This window comes from Lacerta agilis, chromosome 4 (genome assembly GCF_009819535.1).
Source record: "Lacerta agilis isolate rLacAgi1 chromosome 4, rLacAgi1.pri, whole genome shotgun sequence".
Classification (NCBI taxonomy): Eukaryota; Metazoa; Chordata; class Lepidosauria; order Squamata; family Lacertidae; genus Lacerta; species Lacerta agilis.
This window is the reverse complement of record NC_046315.1, coordinates 36,057,372-36,074,581: the sequence shown is the minus strand read 5'-3', so window position 1 is coordinate 36,074,581 and position 17,210 is coordinate 36,057,372. Positions and strand designations below refer to the sequence as shown.

General features: G+C 41.6%; 1 protein-coding gene across 2 annotated transcripts; it reads right to left on the bottom strand.

Annotated features, from left to right (window-relative positions):
• Window positions 1-1,685: 1,685 nt before the first annotated feature.
• LOC117045560 (OX-2 membrane glycoprotein-like) lies at window positions 1,686-17,210 on the bottom strand. 2 transcript variants are annotated; one of them, XM_033146729.1, is made up of 6 exons: window positions 17,089-17,210; window positions 11,054-11,135; window positions 9,716-10,042; window positions 8,317-8,580; window positions 7,473-7,574; window positions 1,686-3,075 (listed from the first exon to the last, which is right to left on the bottom strand). In XM_033146729.1, exons 1-5 carry the CDS (start codon window positions 17,194-17,196, stop codon window positions 7,480-7,482), a joined length of 876 nt encoding a protein of 291 aa, XP_033002620.1. In that variant the 5' UTR covers window positions 17,197-17,210; the 3' UTR covers window positions 1,686-3,075; window positions 7,473-7,479. The 2 variants fall into 2 exon arrangements, with proteins under 2 accessions (XP_033002620.1, XP_033002619.1); XM_033146728.1 differs by having other exon boundaries at window positions 1,686-3,116; window positions 17,089-17,209.

Sequence of the window (17,210 nt, the reverse complement as noted above, 5' to 3'; positions counted from 1 at the left end):
TCAAACCTTTTTAGGGGAGTTCCCTGCCCCCTTAATGACAATGGCGATAGATTTTGCACATGAACACAGATCCAAGTTAGGACTCCTCTCTTCCACGCCAACAGGTGCTTTGTCAAGGCTCCCCTAACACACACTCAGGACAGAGGAAAAACTGCAAAACGTCCCGGCCTTGCTCTGGGGCGGAGAGAGACACGCGCCCGCGAGAGCGCGGTCTGAGGCTGCGAGCGGAACCAGGAGCGAAGGAGGCAGCGGCAGGGAAACAGGCGCCGCTTCCTCGACCATTTTTAAAAAGTGGGCTTCCCCCCTCACCCGCCACCTGCCGCCCCTGGCCCAGCCTGCAGCTGCCTACCTCCTCATCGCCTCGACGCAGCAGCCAGCAGCCTTCCGAGAGGAACCGCGGCCAGCCCTCCCCCGCGGTCCCACGACCCAGCCGAGGAGTCCTGGCCTCCAGTGCCCGTGCGGGGACGCGTCTGAAGGCCCCCTTCCTGCCCCCATCCCGTCCCGCCTCCCAGCTGCCTCTGGATGCCACGGGGTCCCACATACCCGCCGACCCCGGAGCTCCCCTGTCCGCCCCAAGGCCGCCTCCCACGCTAGGAAGACTCCCGGAGCTGGGCAGGGTTGGTCCCGCCAGGCAGGCTCGGGGGGCGGCCTCTCCCATGGGCGTCTGCTTCGGAGGCGGAGGCGGAGTCTTCAAAGTTCCCCCTTCCGCTCGCCCAGCTCCATCTCTTCCCGAAGGAGCGTGCGCGCCAGAGCCCTCGGCTGAGCTGCGCCACCTCTACTGCGTCCCCACCGCCTCCGAGCCCCGCTGCCCCGCTGTTCAAGGCCAGGTGATCCTGGGTACGCCCCTGAGCAGCACCCTCAGCCTCCGGAGGGCGGGCCGCCGGCCAGCTGGAGGGCGGTCGCTATCAGCTGGAGAAGTGGACGGGCGTATCCGCCCCGGAGTCCCGGAGCCGCGGCAGCCGTGTAAAAGAGCCGCATGTGGCTCCGGAGCCGCAGGTTGCTGACCCCCGGACTAGCTGAACATCCTAACACTGCAATTTGGCACGTACAGTCTCAAAAAAGTTTTGAAAACAAATGTGGCAGGGAGGTTGCAGTGGTTTAGCACAGATTTCTAGATTTATCCATATAATATCCCACCTCTCTACAAAACTTTGAGGTGGCTTACATAATTAGAAATTATGTAATCAGGAAAAATGTACTTATTTGCTTGTGTCCATTCTCCATCAATGCATTAGAAAAGAAATTGCATTAAAAATAATCAAATTATTAAAAATTACCAAAGTGGAGAGAATTTTTCAGTGAAATTCTTATGGGTGAAGGGCACTTCCCTTACTTTAGAGGTGTCCAAGTTTTTTCGTGAATGTCTTTGGTTTGATTCTACAAATCCTCTCTGGTCAGCCACATTCTTCAGCCTTTCCAAGTGCCCCTATAATAACCTCAGGTGGGCTTTCTTGTAACCACAGGAAACTGCAGGAAGCCAGAGAAGCTGTCTACAAGTTCTGATAGAGCTTCATTGCTATTTTTTAAATGTCATTTTTTACTTTTAAAGAAATCAGTGCAGAAATATTTTTTTAAAGGTAAAAAGAAGGACTATTAGACTATAATCACACCAAATCTATATCTACTTGTAGCACTATTTTAATCTGAGGTCCCATTTTGACCAAAAAAGCTAAAGACTTCGACAATAAGGAGCATATTATCACTTTTCTTTGAAATAACTTTATTTGGTTTCTACATAAAATGCAGCCGGTCTTTTCATACATTCAGTGCAATGATTTATTTTAAAAGAGGTAGCCACAGAAGAGGTAACAATGAATGTACAAGAAATTGCCATAAAGTACAGTTAGGATAACTAACACCAGGAACTAATTAATGCCCACCTAAAAATAAAGATTTACTTAGGTTGCTTTTATATGAGCCATTTAATTTGAAATTGACACCCCTTTATTCTCTCAGGTTTTACAAAATCCATGTGACATTATTACCTGCTGCGTTCCATTTTTTCCTGTGTTTCTATTTTTATTTATTTTACCTGATTGGTAGGTTATTATTAATTTCTTACAATGAAATTTCAGCACTAGCCTGTTCAGTGTGGTTTGGTAAGCGCTGATAAGGGCTTTTGGGCTACTGTCCCTTTAAACAGTAACTTCCTCTTCTCCTTAATTTTTTTTAAAGCCTAATGAATTGTTTCCTGTTCATTCCCCATAGTTGCAGAATTATTGAATAACTCTTATTCATCAAACCTGTGCCCTTCCTCTTCAGTAGATTGCTGGAAAACATTGTCTCTTTGCGTTTTCCTTTTAAGCTTCCCTTTAAAATCAGCTAACAATAGTGTGTTTAAAGAAGGAAAGCCAAAGTTATATTAACAGAAGCAGATCTGTGTTTATTTTGCATTGTGCTTATTTCTTCTTGGGGCAAATGAATACTTCATGGTGGAAACTGGCCCGAAACCCTGCACATGTGTTTCTTGGTTTTAACAATTCTAAGCCTTTTACTAGACTATAATCTTGCTGTTTACCACCTTCTTTTCTCATTCCATTTTCATTTAAGAATTTATACATTTTCTTTGAGTTGGATCCAGTGACAAGCAAGCAGGACACTGCTCAGACAATGGTGCTTTCCCACCTCTGGGGAAAACATGGGATGTAGCAACAGAGGCTGCATCAAGAGGGGAGAACTGACAGAGTCTAAGGGGGTTGTACCCACAGAGGTGCCTTCTGTTTGTACAAGAGAACCTCTGGATCCCAGTTGATATTATATTTGCCATTGAAAATGCATGTGGCCTGTTACTTCTGTTGACAGCAGATCTGGCCATGGTTCACAAATCTGTATTGGTGGAAGGGCTACCTAAAAGGTAGGCCTGCCAAGGTACATGTTATTTTCCTGTTGGAGAGCAGCCATTTGTTCGTTGTAGGCAGAGTTGTAAGCTTCAACCATAGGGATCCTTTCAGTGGAAAGAGAGGAAAGGCTGACAATGATGAATCACAAATTTGGTCCAGATTCTCCTTTAAATTGATGCTGCATTCAAGACATGCCAGTTATACAGACACAGTCGCTAGAATGTTTTTCAGTTCCCTGGAACAAAATTCAGAATGTTGGTTTAATCCCTTAGATTCCTAAAAGAGAACAGATAGATAGATAGAGTAGCTTTAATTATTTTATTTTATCAACATTATATATATTTGTTGCCAAAGACAAGGTAACTTAACAACTTAATATACAGTGAAGTAAAATCTAAAATTAAGAGCCAAATTAGAAAAAGATGTACAACACAGAATTCTTAAAATGCTCATCCAACAAGTCCCGCCCCACTAAAAGATGAGCATCAGTGTACCCACCTAAAACCTGGGTAAATAAAAGGATGTTTGCCTTTAAAAAAATGACAATGTCAGGCGTGTTTCAACTGTCAGGGAGCCATTTCACAGTCGTCGTCGTTCCCCCCCCCCATTATGTATGATGAGTATAGTCTGTTCTCACTTTTCTTCCTGAATCTTCATATATATAGTGTATGAGGAAAGAATGAGCTGACGGCTACAAGTGTTTCAAAAATTTCACACCAACTAGGAATGGCAATGGGCTCTACATAGTCATGGCCGAAACAGTACTAAACTTGCATTTTCTATAACAAGCCCTATTTAAATAGGACCCAGGTTGCTGAAGAAAGGGGAGGGGGGAATACAGGAATAGACTGCACACGAGTGTTTGAGGAATGCTTATTTCTTGAGAGAAACGTTGCTTTTTTTCTCAGAACTACTTTTCCTGCTCCACAACCACAAACCCACATTGCAGGAGGAAATGTGTGGTGTGCAGCCCTCACTTGTGTGACAATCAAAAATGTTTCAGAATCAAAAGCCACTCTATAGCTGCAAGAGAAAATATGGAACTATGAAGGTGAAGGGAAAGGTCAGGGTTCTTGTGCAATATATCCTGTTCGGGGCTTGGCTGCTACTGTTTGGAAGGGATCCAGTCTATATAGGAAACGGGACTTCTGAGAGCTGAAAGGGCAGGTTTGGGTGTTGCTGTTGCTCCGCACTTGTCTGAATGTTAAGATGTTTCAAGAAATCCTTTGACAAGTCAATTTCCTCACAAGAAGAAAGTACTAGATACACAAGAGAAGATTTCTTTGTGAAGATATAACTAGCTACCCCTGCTCTGAGTTTGAGACATTGAACTTATTATTGATTATCATTACTATTGTTTATTAATGCATGAATCACCTTCTGACACACATCATCTTATACGCCTTCAGAAGGAAGCAATGCTGAGTTCAATTGAGCTTATGTCCAGATAATTATGCAGAAGTTTCAGCCAGGATGATCCCTAATAAATTGGAAATTATGCTTTTGTGTAAATGCTTGCATGTGTGCTTGCGTGTTTACACACATGCACAATGGAGCAACACAACTGCCTTCATTTTTGGACACTCCAGGGGCTGTGGCTCCCATGACAAGCTCCTGAAACATTTGCCACAGCCTAAAGCCCCAGCAAGAGAAGAATATGTTCTCATGTCAAGAACAACATGCCCTTAATTTGTAGTTTCGTTCCTATTTACTCAGTGCTGTATAAACCTTGATAGGCTACCCTATGAAAACATCTCTGAATATTAGATAAGAATTTATAAGTGTCCATTTCTTTTGTTTAAGACAGGAAACAAAATCCCTCCTTATGGCACTTGGCTTCAAGTTATGGTAGACACTCCCTATGACTGTCCTTATCTGTCCTAATCTAACATTTCCAGGAATTTCAAGCAGGATATGGTTCCAGACAAGAGACTGGGCAGTGGAGCTATGGCACAACATTATTGGCTCATAAGAAAGCTGAGGGGAATTTTTGAAAGTAGAAAGCTTGTCGAGTTATAGGATTTGGGATAGGTCAGCTGAAATTTTTTACTCCTGTCCTACATTTTTAAAGTAGATGTTTGTATGTTGATGAACATTTAATTTTCCAGTTAGAACTTCCTTTTTTAAAAATAAATTTATTTCCAATACATATACATTTTTCATGGAATTTTCATTTAAAACTGGGGGGGGGGGATTCAAAATCCTAATAGAATAATATGTGTTTTTACAAAAGTCTAATTTTAAATCACCACAGTTTTATAACACAACAGGTGTTGTAGTGTGAGAGGAACATTAAAAAAAAACAAGACAGGAGTTCTAGTATTATAATCAGAACCACTAATGCAATATTCCCCATGCCTGAAAGCACCCGAGGCTGGCACCTGCCTTTATTTGTAAGGGAAGCGATTCCACATCTGAAAAGTCTCTTTCAGCTGGTGGCCCAGTTTCTGCTTGTATGTGTATGTCTATTTGTGTGCAGGAAAAAGAAAGTTCCAGAGAGAGGAAGTGAAAGTTCTAGAAGCCTCTATCTGCAGCTTCATATGGGGTTGTGGCTGACATCAACCCAAAACTCTCTCTAAGCTTAACTGCCTTATTGCTAAAATGTTATGGCAGCTCACTTTGTTTAAATGTTGTGAATGACTTAAGCAGGAATAAAGCTGTTTTAAATGAAGCTGCCTAGAGAAAGTTAAACACTGAATGTAATTTCTTTGTTCACAACCCTTGCCAATTCATGGAGCATATTTTAAACATGAAGGAATTTAGGCTGTAGACCAATGAAAACTCCATCTCCCAGGACTGGAAAGTTATATTATCATCAATGTTTCCTATGATGCATAGTTCAAGTCTATAAACATCTCTGGGCCAAGCTAGATGGGGCATGGGAAGCCCCTGAACCAGATTGGGAACACAGTGCTCTGAATGGCATTTAAGCCTTTCCTTCCACAACATTTTCCCAATCAAAATACTTTCCCCATCCCCACGAAATGTTTTTTGCTCTGTGGGGGAAAGCACACGCATACTGATATGGCAGTTTTTGTAATGCTTCAGAACTTTTGCAAAGCCTCTTTATGAGATAACAGTTGAGGTGTTCACATAATATGTTCAGCGTGTGTTCCATCTTGGTCCCCGTGTACACGACAGATGAGCTGCTCAACCCTACTGCTATTCATGTGCAACTTTCAACGAGTGTACAGTCTGTGTACACAGTGACTGGGACGTACAACAAGTGTATACTTCCATGCAAACATTTGCACGTGTGTAGAGACAGTGTGCACAAGTGTCCAGAGTAGTGTGTGAGCAACTCTAGTATAGGGCAAAAGACATGGGTGTACAATATGGAAATGATGTCCCACGATATTAGTTTAAGACCAAATGAGAGACAACACCTTCCATACCATTACAAATGATGTGAAAGCTCTTAAATATATGTTGTATTTGCAGGACCCCTTATCCTGAGTAGAAATAGGATGTAGCAGGAGGGATGGCTGTGACCCTTCCCTTCCCACTGTGGTCCCAGTTAGCTAAGCATGTCTTGTTTAGCAAAGGAAAGAGGGTTAGCTCCTGACACTGAAAAGTTACAATGACTGTTCCCCATATTAAATGGGGAGCAGCTTTTGCATGGTCGCGCGCAGCCCCGTTGGATCCCAGAGCGGCTCCTGCCAGTTTGGGCTGGAGTCGCCTTCCCCAGGCTGGATACCTGTGGTCTCCGCCTACCTCAGCCAATCGCCCAATCCCGCCTGGGGATTGGCCAGGTAAGGGGAGGGACCGTCCTGCCCACACAACAGAAGGTGAACCTTACAAACATGTCTCATTTCTTCCTTATCCTAGCACCTATTTGCAACTAGGGATGTTAATTTTGGGTTCTGCCAGTTTCTCATTTTTCCAATCTTAAATTCAGTTCCCCATGTTCCTGCAGCAATTTGCATGTCATTTAAAAAAGCAAGCAAGCAAGCAAACAAACAAACAAACAACAACCTTATTTTCAAGTCAAAATAACAGAAAAACTATTTTGAACAAGAATCAGCCATATCTCATAGCCCATATAAACACACATGATTGTTTACACAGTACTCAGAAATCACCTGTTTCAACTGAGTGTAAGTAGTGATTAATAAGAAATTTGATTTAGCTCACATTTAAAGGTAAACATCATTAATTCACACTTTATGAAACTATATGAAGACTGAAACACAGCCAACCTTTGAAATTCGCAATTTCTGAATTGCGGTGAAGTTCTCCAGCCAACAAATTTGTGCAAAAAAGCATTCACTGTAGTAAAGTTTGCATAGCAATTGAGTGAAAATAACTTACAAAAATGCATTGCATCAGGGATATAAATATGATATAAATGTGTGTATAGAAGGAGAAATTTGCACTAAAATGCTGATATATTTTCATGTGGATTTTAAATAAAATATCATAAGCAGATGTAGAAATGCAGAGAACCAAACTTAAGATTGGAAAACTGAGAAATCAGGATAAACCAAAACCGACAGATTTCTCCATTCCTGAGCACAAGCCCCATCATTCAACTGCTATCCAGCATTTTTATGTGCATCAGCTACCATTCCAGTAGTCTACATAGAAACAACATATATTTACCGGTATCTTCTTTCTATTCAAATAGCTTACTTCTTCATTATTTTTGGTGTCGTTTCCAGCAGCACACCGTAATAATAACCACAGTCAGAGAAATTAGGACGAGTACAGTTACCACCACAGCATATGGATAGCCTATATGGAGGAAAGAAAATAATTGCTAGCAGTATGGACAGGAGTCTATGTAATATAAATATAAATGCAATATAATACAATATTATAATATGATATAATAATGTAATATAACATAGAATAAAATCACAATTCTACATTGAAAGTGAGATCCTTAATTTGCTGTAGTGGGTGAGATGACTAGAGGTTGAAATCACTTCTAAGAATATGCTCAAAATGCATTCACTGAAAACCAGTGAGTGCAATTCAGTTTATGAAAGAGGTAAGTGTAAAGAATTTCAGAGGGAGACTAAAAGCACATGCCCAAATCCATCTTGAAGGAGGGGAAAAAATAAGGAAGAATGCATGCATGTAACAATAGAATAAAATGATAATTATTACTTGATAAGGGGAAGTGTGAAATATACAGTATTAAAGGAACAAGGGATGGACAGGTGGGTAGCCCCACTCAACTGCCAAAATTAGCCACCTGGAACCTGTTCCACATCCCTGCACTAAAGTTTTTTTTTTCCTTTTACATCAGGCATGGCAAACCTGTGACCCTCCACAGGTGGTTGTACCCATTGCCCCCAGGTATCATAGACAATGATCAGGGATGATGGAAGGCTGTAGGTCAGTAACATATGGAGGGTTGCAGGTTTGCCATCCCTTATATATTGGAAGAAAAGAAAATACAAGATTTTTAAGGTGAAAGTTTTGCTAGCTTTTAGGAAGATGACAGGCACCGAGTGCTTTGCTCACTTACCTTTTCGTGGTACCTTGAGATCCATCTCTTTCCCTCTGTGTGTAACCTTGCAGATCATCTCTTGTCCAGAATGGCTATCTGAGGCATTTACAAGGATATTGCTTATGACCGATACTGTGCCATTGGGGTTTGTGATCTCGTGTTCCTCCTTCAGGCCTCTTGGCGCCACCCATGTGATATTGGGACGTGGGAATCCTGTTGCTGAGCAGGTGGCATTCAAGCGCCCGTCAGAGATGCTGTAGTGTAAAAATGTGTTGAGGCGGCCTGTGACATAAATGACGGCACAAAATGCTTCACCATAAGGACCGCAGGTGGGCAATAAAAGGAAGATGAAAAGATGCTACTGTATCGGCGAGGGACTCAGCAGGGCAAATGGCAAACTGTTGAATTAGAGGCAGGCTATATGGTAGGAAACCTATGTTAACTTTGAGCAATCATCCTTCAACAATGTACCCTGTGCTGTTGTGTGTTATTGAACACACCACACGTGTGGAAAAGCCCAGTGTCCCACACTGCAATATTCTGGCTGAAAACCTAAACATATGTTGTAACATATCACACAGCGGGCTGATTTCTAATCAGTTTTACAAAGGGGTTTTCGTTAGTGTGAGTTTCTCTGTGGCATAACAGGTCAGAATCTTGGACTTGTTGATTTCTCAGGAATATGTTGCCATAGCAACAAATTGCTTAGCCCCATTGCTAACAAATGATTTGGGAATGTCCTGAATCGGAAGAATTATGAGAGAAGGGGACAGATCCACCTTCACAGTTAACAAATGTTGTGATCTAGGTCTCTGTATATACAGAGAAACAAAAGGTGAAGCCTGTAGTTTTGAGGCAGATGGAGATCAGACACCAAGCTGAGCTTTGGGTTCCCGGAGCATCTTAGTATGCTGTTCCACTCCCATATCAGGATAGAAGAATATAAGAAGAACCTAATGGATCAATGACCCATCTAGTTCAGCATTCTGCTCTCACAGTAGCCAACCAGAAGCCCACAGGAAGTCCACAGGCAGGACTGGGGCAACTGGAAGTATACTGCCTCCGATCTGCTATGGATATTGTAATCTTAGACTATCAGATGTTGCTCGCATCATCTGCAGCTAGAATGCTCATGGATCATAGGAGTTGTAGTCCAACATCAACTGAAGGGCCACAGGTTCACCACCTGTGGTTTAAGTTGTAGTTCCAATTATAATCAATCAGTAGTTATATTGTTGAATGAAACACAAGTATTAGGAAATGCTTGTAATATCCTTCCTAAGGAAACCAAACTTGGGCAAGTCCTGCGCCCATGGAACTGGGGTGAGGTAATGGTGTGTGTTGTATTGCTTCATTCTCAAAGGAGCTTATTTGAAGAAATGCCCAGCTCTGGCTATTTTAATATGAAATGACTCACCGTAAACAGAAAGACAGGTTTGACTGCTAGTGGATCCATGAGGAAATATGTTAAATATGCATCGGTAACAACCATTTTCTTGGGTGCTAACATTCCAGAAGCTGATGGCAGTTTCATTGAGTTCAAAAATTGTTAAATTGACTCGACCTTTGTATGGGTCATTAATATTTGGAATTTTTTCGTTGGTGTATGCTGCCAAATTTACAAAGTTTTTATTAACCTCTTGCTGCCATGTAACTTGATTAGGTTGTCGAGATTCTGTTAGGGTACATCTCAAAGTAGCATTGCCGCCCAGCTCCACATCTCTGTCACGTGTCAATATGGCACCTGTGGCAAGACAAAAGAATTAATAATCACCTCTTGTATCTTATGCTTACAAATCCTTTGGTCTAGATCCAAGGAATATATTTATTTATGCAAAAATTCCTGTTCTGCCCTTCTAGCAACCATGCACAGATTAGAACTGGGCTGTTAATTCCACAATATTTTTCTTTCATTTTTTAAAATACCTTTCATTTGGTCGGTGGAGGGAAAATTAAGCCTTTCTGAAATTCATGGTAGGGACAATTTGAGGAAGGGGGTTGCTGCATACCTTACTTAACCTCACAAGGCAGGTGTGTGTGTGTGTGTGTGTGTGTGTGTGTGTGTGTGTCTGCAGTGACCAGAAGATGAATGGCCACTGGGAGGAGCACAGAGAGAAGAAACACTATGGTTCATTTGTAGCAGCACAACCAGATGCTTTCATCTGCCTGACCTGCAACAAAACATGTCTCTCCTGCATTGGTCTCTACAGCCACAGCAAGCGCTGCAACCTTCCAACAGTTTGACTTCATCCCTCAAAGCGTGCTCCTCCATTGTCTCCCGAGACAGACAGATGCCAAAAAATACATTTCTTTGACTCAAAATAGAAGCCCATCCTGCTCACAGCAACACAAGATTCTCCACAGCCCTCTGCTGGCCTGCTGGCCTGCTGGCTCATAGTCACAGGGCTGGCTCTACCATTAGGTAGAATGAGGTGACTGCTGCAAGTGCCATATGGTGGGAGGTGGTGGCAGCCCTTAGCTCTTCCTCCTGAGATCCCTGTCCATACTGTTGGGAGATGAGAGCTGTGGGGCTCCAGCCTTATAACTACGGTACTAACCTCCCTCCAGGGCAGTGCAGTGCCCCATTGCTAATACTGAATTAGGATTCAGCAGTCAGTCCAGCTGGCTACTTGATATCGTGTGTGTGTGTGTGTGTGTGTACCATGTTGTCCATTACCTCAGGCGGCAAAATGCCTTGAGCCACCCTTGCCTAGCCATTACACTTTCCCCAGTGCACTAATCATGTTAGACTTACCCTTTATCCCACAGAGCACAATACATATGATGCACAGAGTCAGGCCCTGGAAAGCCCATGGGGAACAGTGACCTTCATTTAACTAGGAACAGAAAAAAAAGATAAGAGTTATGAATACACATTAGCCTTTTTCACTACTACAATGCTCTACTATTTGGATTTTGGGTATAGCCCAGGTGCATAATGAAGATAAAGGCTGTTGTTCCACTGCAACCATATCAGGGGATTTTCAAAATGTTGCCATAGCAGACAAAACTCCCCAAGACAAGCAGTGAAGCTTTTCCATGTCTAGCTAAGTACTAACAAATGGCAGGTCATTGGCCAGAAGGCTACTTCACATCGTACATACTTTACCCAATGAAACATTTCTGTAAACAGTGGGGAAGTTGAAATCCACCTATGGACTGTCACCAATGAGACTTGAACTCATTGGTATTTGGCAGCATGTACAACCTGGGAAGCTATGACTGGCTTTTGTTTCCCAGTGCATGTATATTTCTGTGCTGTGATGTACAAACATTCAAAATGATTACATGTGATCCACATTAGTTTCATGGGATTTCCTAGCAGAAGTGTTTTCTGTTTATGAAATGAAGACTGTAAAATCTGAGAATGCCCCATCAACAGATAAAGAGGAAACAGGGTTGTTGTTGTTGTTGTTGTTGAAGAAGAAGAAGGAGGAGAAGAGTTTGGATTTGATATCCCGCTTTTCACTACCCGAAGGAGTCTCAAAGTGGCTAACATTCTCCTTTCCCTTTCTCCTCCACAACAAACACTCTGTGAGGTGAGTGGGGCTGGGAGACTTCAAAGAAGTGTGACTAGCCCAAGGTCACCCAGCAGCTGCATGTGGAGGAGCGGGGACGCGAACCCGGTTCCCCAGATTACGAGTCTGCCGCTCTTAACCACTACACCACACTGGCTCTCTGTTGTTTTTGGTTAAACTTCTTCTCCTTGCATATAGTAGAAATTTGGTAGAGTCAGATTATCATGCAATGCAGGAGCAGGCAATGTGGTGCTATCCAAATGTTGCTGGACTTCCAATTCCCATCAACCCCAGTAAGCAGAGCCAGTGGTCAGGGATGAAGGGAGCTGTAGTCCTACAACATCTGTAGGGCACAACGTTGGTTATCCCTAATGTAGTGGGCCTTGATTCTTAAATTTCAGGAGGGCCAGTGGCAGTCCAGCCTGCTAACCTTGTGTGGAGGCTTTCTAAACCACTGTTTTTAGAACACACCACAGAGAGCCATGATTTAGCTAAGTGATTGGGACTGTGCTGCATACATACCATGCATTTAATATGAATCGAAAGCATATTAATTTCCACAAAGAGTCCTGGGAACTGTAGCATGTTCAGGGTGCTGGGAGATATAGCTCTCTGGTGTAAACTACAGTTCCCATGGTTCTTTGGGGGATGTCATGTGCTTTGAAGTCATGTGCCTCAAGGACAGCCTCTCCCCATATGAATCAACTTGGACTCTGCAATAATCATCTGAGGACCTCCTTCATGACTGGTCTGGAGGATGGCAACACGAGAACAAGCCTTTCTGCAGGGCTCCCTGTTTGTGGAATGCTCTCCCTAGGGAATCTTGTCTGGCACCTTCATTACATATCTTTAGGCACTAGGAGAAAACGTTTCTCCAGAACCAGGCCTTTGGCTGATTAACATCCTAAGGTATCTGAAGAAGTGTGCATGCACACGAAAGCTCATACCAATAACAAACTTAGTTGGTCTCTAAGGTGCTACTGGAAGGATTTTTTTATTTTTTATAACATTCTAAGGGTTATTGGTTTGTTTTTGTTCTCATTGTTATTATGTATTTTGAATTTTGTGTTCTCATTTTGTATTTTTTATGTTGTGAACTGCCCTGTTATCTTTGGATGAAGGGTGGCATACAAATTTAAACAACAACAACAACAACAACAACAACGTGCTTTAAATGTATGATGTTTATTCAGCCTAAGTCAGAAGATGGAGTTGGTAGATTTTTGAACTGAGTCCGCAGATTGAGATTGTATATTTTGGGATTGAGTCAGCAGTTGGAGATTGTCAATTTTATCAGGGAGTCCCTTACCTCCCACCACTGCCAATAATCCACTGCAACTAGTCACATTGCTTAGATGCCTATCATAAACCCCTGGTGAATGGGTTCTGGTTGTTGTTTCTCAGAAGCCCTTAGAAAGTATTTTTCCACATTGTTACTTCTCATGTTCAACTACAGGCTCTAACATTGGAAGAAGTTGTTCTGGTGATGAAACTCAGCAAGCCCCTGGGCTCAAATTAAGCCCTGTATTCTAAATCACAAAACACTGCACAAAATGTGTAGCACTTTCATACCTTCTGAGCTCTTCATGTGCATGTTCTATTTGTAATCCTTACAACAGCTATTTAAGGTAAACCAGTATTAAAACTCCCCCACAATACGACAGATCACCAAGTGAGCACATGGCAGTGGTGAAACTTGGTGTACAGTACCTCAATCTGCAATTCAGTCTCTTAATCATTATGTTATGCCAGCTACCGACAAGGATTAAATATGATTAAGGAACAGACTTATTATCAAAGGGAAATGAGATAATTGTTAAGAAAAGGATGTGTTGTGGGTGGAAACTGAAAGGAAGGTAGGCGTTTCGGCTACAGCATCAAAGAAGGAAGCATCTGGGAGAAGAATAACAAGGAACAATGGGGCAAGCAAAGTACTTCTCAAAAGAAAAACAAAAGGAGCAGTGGGTAGTTAATGCCTTGAAGGTCAATGGAAACTAAATCTAGTCAGTATCTCAATGGCAAGACGTTCCCTCAAGAGACCTGGCACAATAAGGGGAGGGGGATTAACAGGATGTCAGAAGTGAGAAAGAAAAGCAAGCAATGTGATTTGTGTTATTGCAAAATGTATTTCTAGAATCTCAAAACCCTAACACATTTAGTTCTTCATATGACATACACACACGCGCGTACACACACACACACACAGTGCTTGACACATTGATGCGCATGTGTGAATGAGCACTAATAGATTAATCCCCACATATAGAACTTTTGAATTGGCTCAGTGTCCAAACATGTTCAATCCATTTCTCCAAGCAGTGCAAAACTCCTGACTGCAACACGCAGCATAGGTTCCCTCCGGAAGAAAGTTATTAGATATTTATATTTGTGCTTCTTTACAAATATTAAGGTTGAACAAAGGACACCGGAAGCTGACTGCTAATGCAACGGGCTTCCAGTGTTGTCAACAATAACAGGCAGTAGCTCTCCACACTTTCAGGCTGGGATCTCTTGTCAGGTCAGCCCATCTTGGAGATACCAGAGATTGAACCTGGGACTGCGCTGCTGCCTTTCCCCTTCAGCATAGATGGAGGCACGAATTAAGCACCACAACTGTCCCTTCAACAGATTTCTTTGGAGAGGGGGTTGTAAACTGCATCATGCTAAGCAGTTTCTCTCTGTTCATTGGCTTGTCCCACTAAAATGCGTTTACAATCACCACTGATCCCCGAGGGATTTATTCCCCTGTGATTGCAATGACTTGTTAACTTCAGTGGAACTTAAAGCACATCTGCAGCATGATTCTAATGATGTTTATTGGTAGGACCAGTCGAAAAATATATATTAAAGTATAACACATCAAAAATGTTGTAAACATGAACCCTCTACACAGCCTTCTAGGAATGAAGCCCACCTTCTCATACTGAACAAGCTGCAAGTAAATAACCTACACTGCTTTAAATAAAATTAACTTACATACAGTATTTAAAATGGCTCGGCAAGGGAAAAAAATGAAAACCAAATAATACCATTATTTCGTTTTGCCCATATTTTCCAATTTTTTTAAAACACTGTAAGAAAGTGAACCATACACATCACGGTCAAATGTACAATGCAAATAATTTAGGAGAGTATTGTTTCATGCCAACCCAATCTCTAAGTAGGTATGCTGCAGCAAAGAAACAAAACAAAACAAAAAGCAAAACAAAATACCCTTGTGACACCTTAAAGACTGCCAATTTTATTATGGCAAGAGCTTTTGTGGATCAGAGTCCACAAATGGATGTAAATACATCCTATGAAGTGGTTCCTGGTGTTTGGAAGTGTACTGGAGAAAATGAATTAATAAAATGAATTAATAAAAATTAAATTAAAAAAGGAAGTGTACTGGAGATAAATGGATTTATCTTTTAGGTGCTATAAGACACTTCAGTGTTTATATTTTAAATATACAGCCATTTCCCCACTTAAAGATAGTTTCATTTGACTTCTGAATTTCAGCTTTTGAATCTAGATTTGGAGAGAGTGTCCATTTCTTTGAGTCTCCTAAGCTTTTAAAACTTTCCTCTGTAGGTACATCCCTGCATGCAGATTACTTACCAGATAACACACTTCAATCACCTTTTTTGGTCATACTTGGGCCGGTTAAATAGTAGATAAAAAACCAACAATTTATTTCCACAGCTTGCAGTTCATGTATTTTTTAAAATAAAATGTATGTGCCGCTTAATTTTCAAAGAAACCCAATGTGACTAACAAATTGAAAAGTCACAACAATATTAAAATATAGAACCATTCTCACTCCAACCCCAATCATAAAGTCAATAATTTACATAAAAAGAAATTGAAATCACAATAATAGATCAGAATTAAAACCATGCAGTGCCTATTAATGAATGGGATAAGAATTTCAGACCATAGCAGTGATTCTGAGTGCAGATCCAGGAGATTTATTTCTGCAACCTCCTGCCAGTAACTAGGTTAGTGACGTTATGGAAATAGCACCCAGAACAATACAGTAATGATATAACCCATGGAAATGATGGGAAGTTGGGATTGATGGATTTTAGTACCATAAACAGTCATGCTTGAAATCTAAACCACACAGCGCCTGTTCAACATAGGAAACCACTACATGAGTCACACAGGCTTACCAATATTACCACATCTCCCCCAATGGTATAACCTGTCTAAAAATTGTGCTCTTAATTAGTTTCTACCCTACATTAACAGTATTCACACATACACACAGATAGCACCAAAAGGATTCAAAAACAAAAAGGTTGCAACTCTGTTTATCTGTGACCTAGTCCCATAGAACACAGTAAGATTTGCTTCTGCATAAGACAGAATAGAATCAGGCTACATGGAACTCAAATCTTTCTTCTGCATTTCTCATGTTCATGCTTCAAATATTTCTATTACATTCACTAGAAGACAAGGGTGATGACCTTTCTTTCTTTCTTTCTTTCTTTCTTTCTTTCTTTCTTTCTTTCTTTCTTTCTTTCTTTCTTGCCATAGTGTGAAAATAATCCTACAGTATACATAAACATGATCTTACTTATTGCCAAATGCCAATGTGTTTGCATTTTTAAGTTTGTTATGAATAAAAAATCATTTTAAGTTAGAGCTTAATAATTATTTCACTATTAATATACTTCTTAATTGTATTTCAGTTCAGCAATTACTTTGATAAAATACATATTTTGTTATGTGCAAATGGCTTTAGATATCCATTAGGTCCATAAATTACCATATAGCATATATTCAACACAAAATAACAGTGGCAATTTGTTGTTGAGAAAGGACTGCTGGACATATAAAGGGCCCCATTACCTTCAGTAGTTTAGGGCCTCATCAAACCTAAATTTGGCCCTGCTCCTGAGCAATGGCATCACCAGGGCAGGGCTGGGCCCCACTCCAGGCAGCTGAACAGGAGGGCTTCCAAATGTAGCAATCTTGGATTACTACATTTTGAAGTGAGCACACCACACATGACTATCTAAAGTGAGAGGCGCCCCTCGTAACCCTATAAAATCCAGAGGCTAAAACCAATCACACCACTACTTTTGAGCTAATTGGATGCAGGAGGCAAATTGAATTCAGGCAGTACAGCTTTGGACCGATTTACGCAAACACCAATTTCAGCCTCATTTGAGAACATGCATGCACTTCATTGCAGCAGATCCAGGTTTCTCTTTACTTTCTCCCTATGTTCGGAGACAAATCCCCAAGCTTGTCCCTTGGAGTTCCATCACAGCAAGCATCTTACCTTGAGACGCATGCTCTGGTATGAAGAAGAGTGCACACGAGGGTAGTTGCTGCCTCCAGTGAAGGCTGGGAAAGCCACAGTGTGGAAAAGGAAAGCAGGAAAATGCATTGGGAATGTCTAAT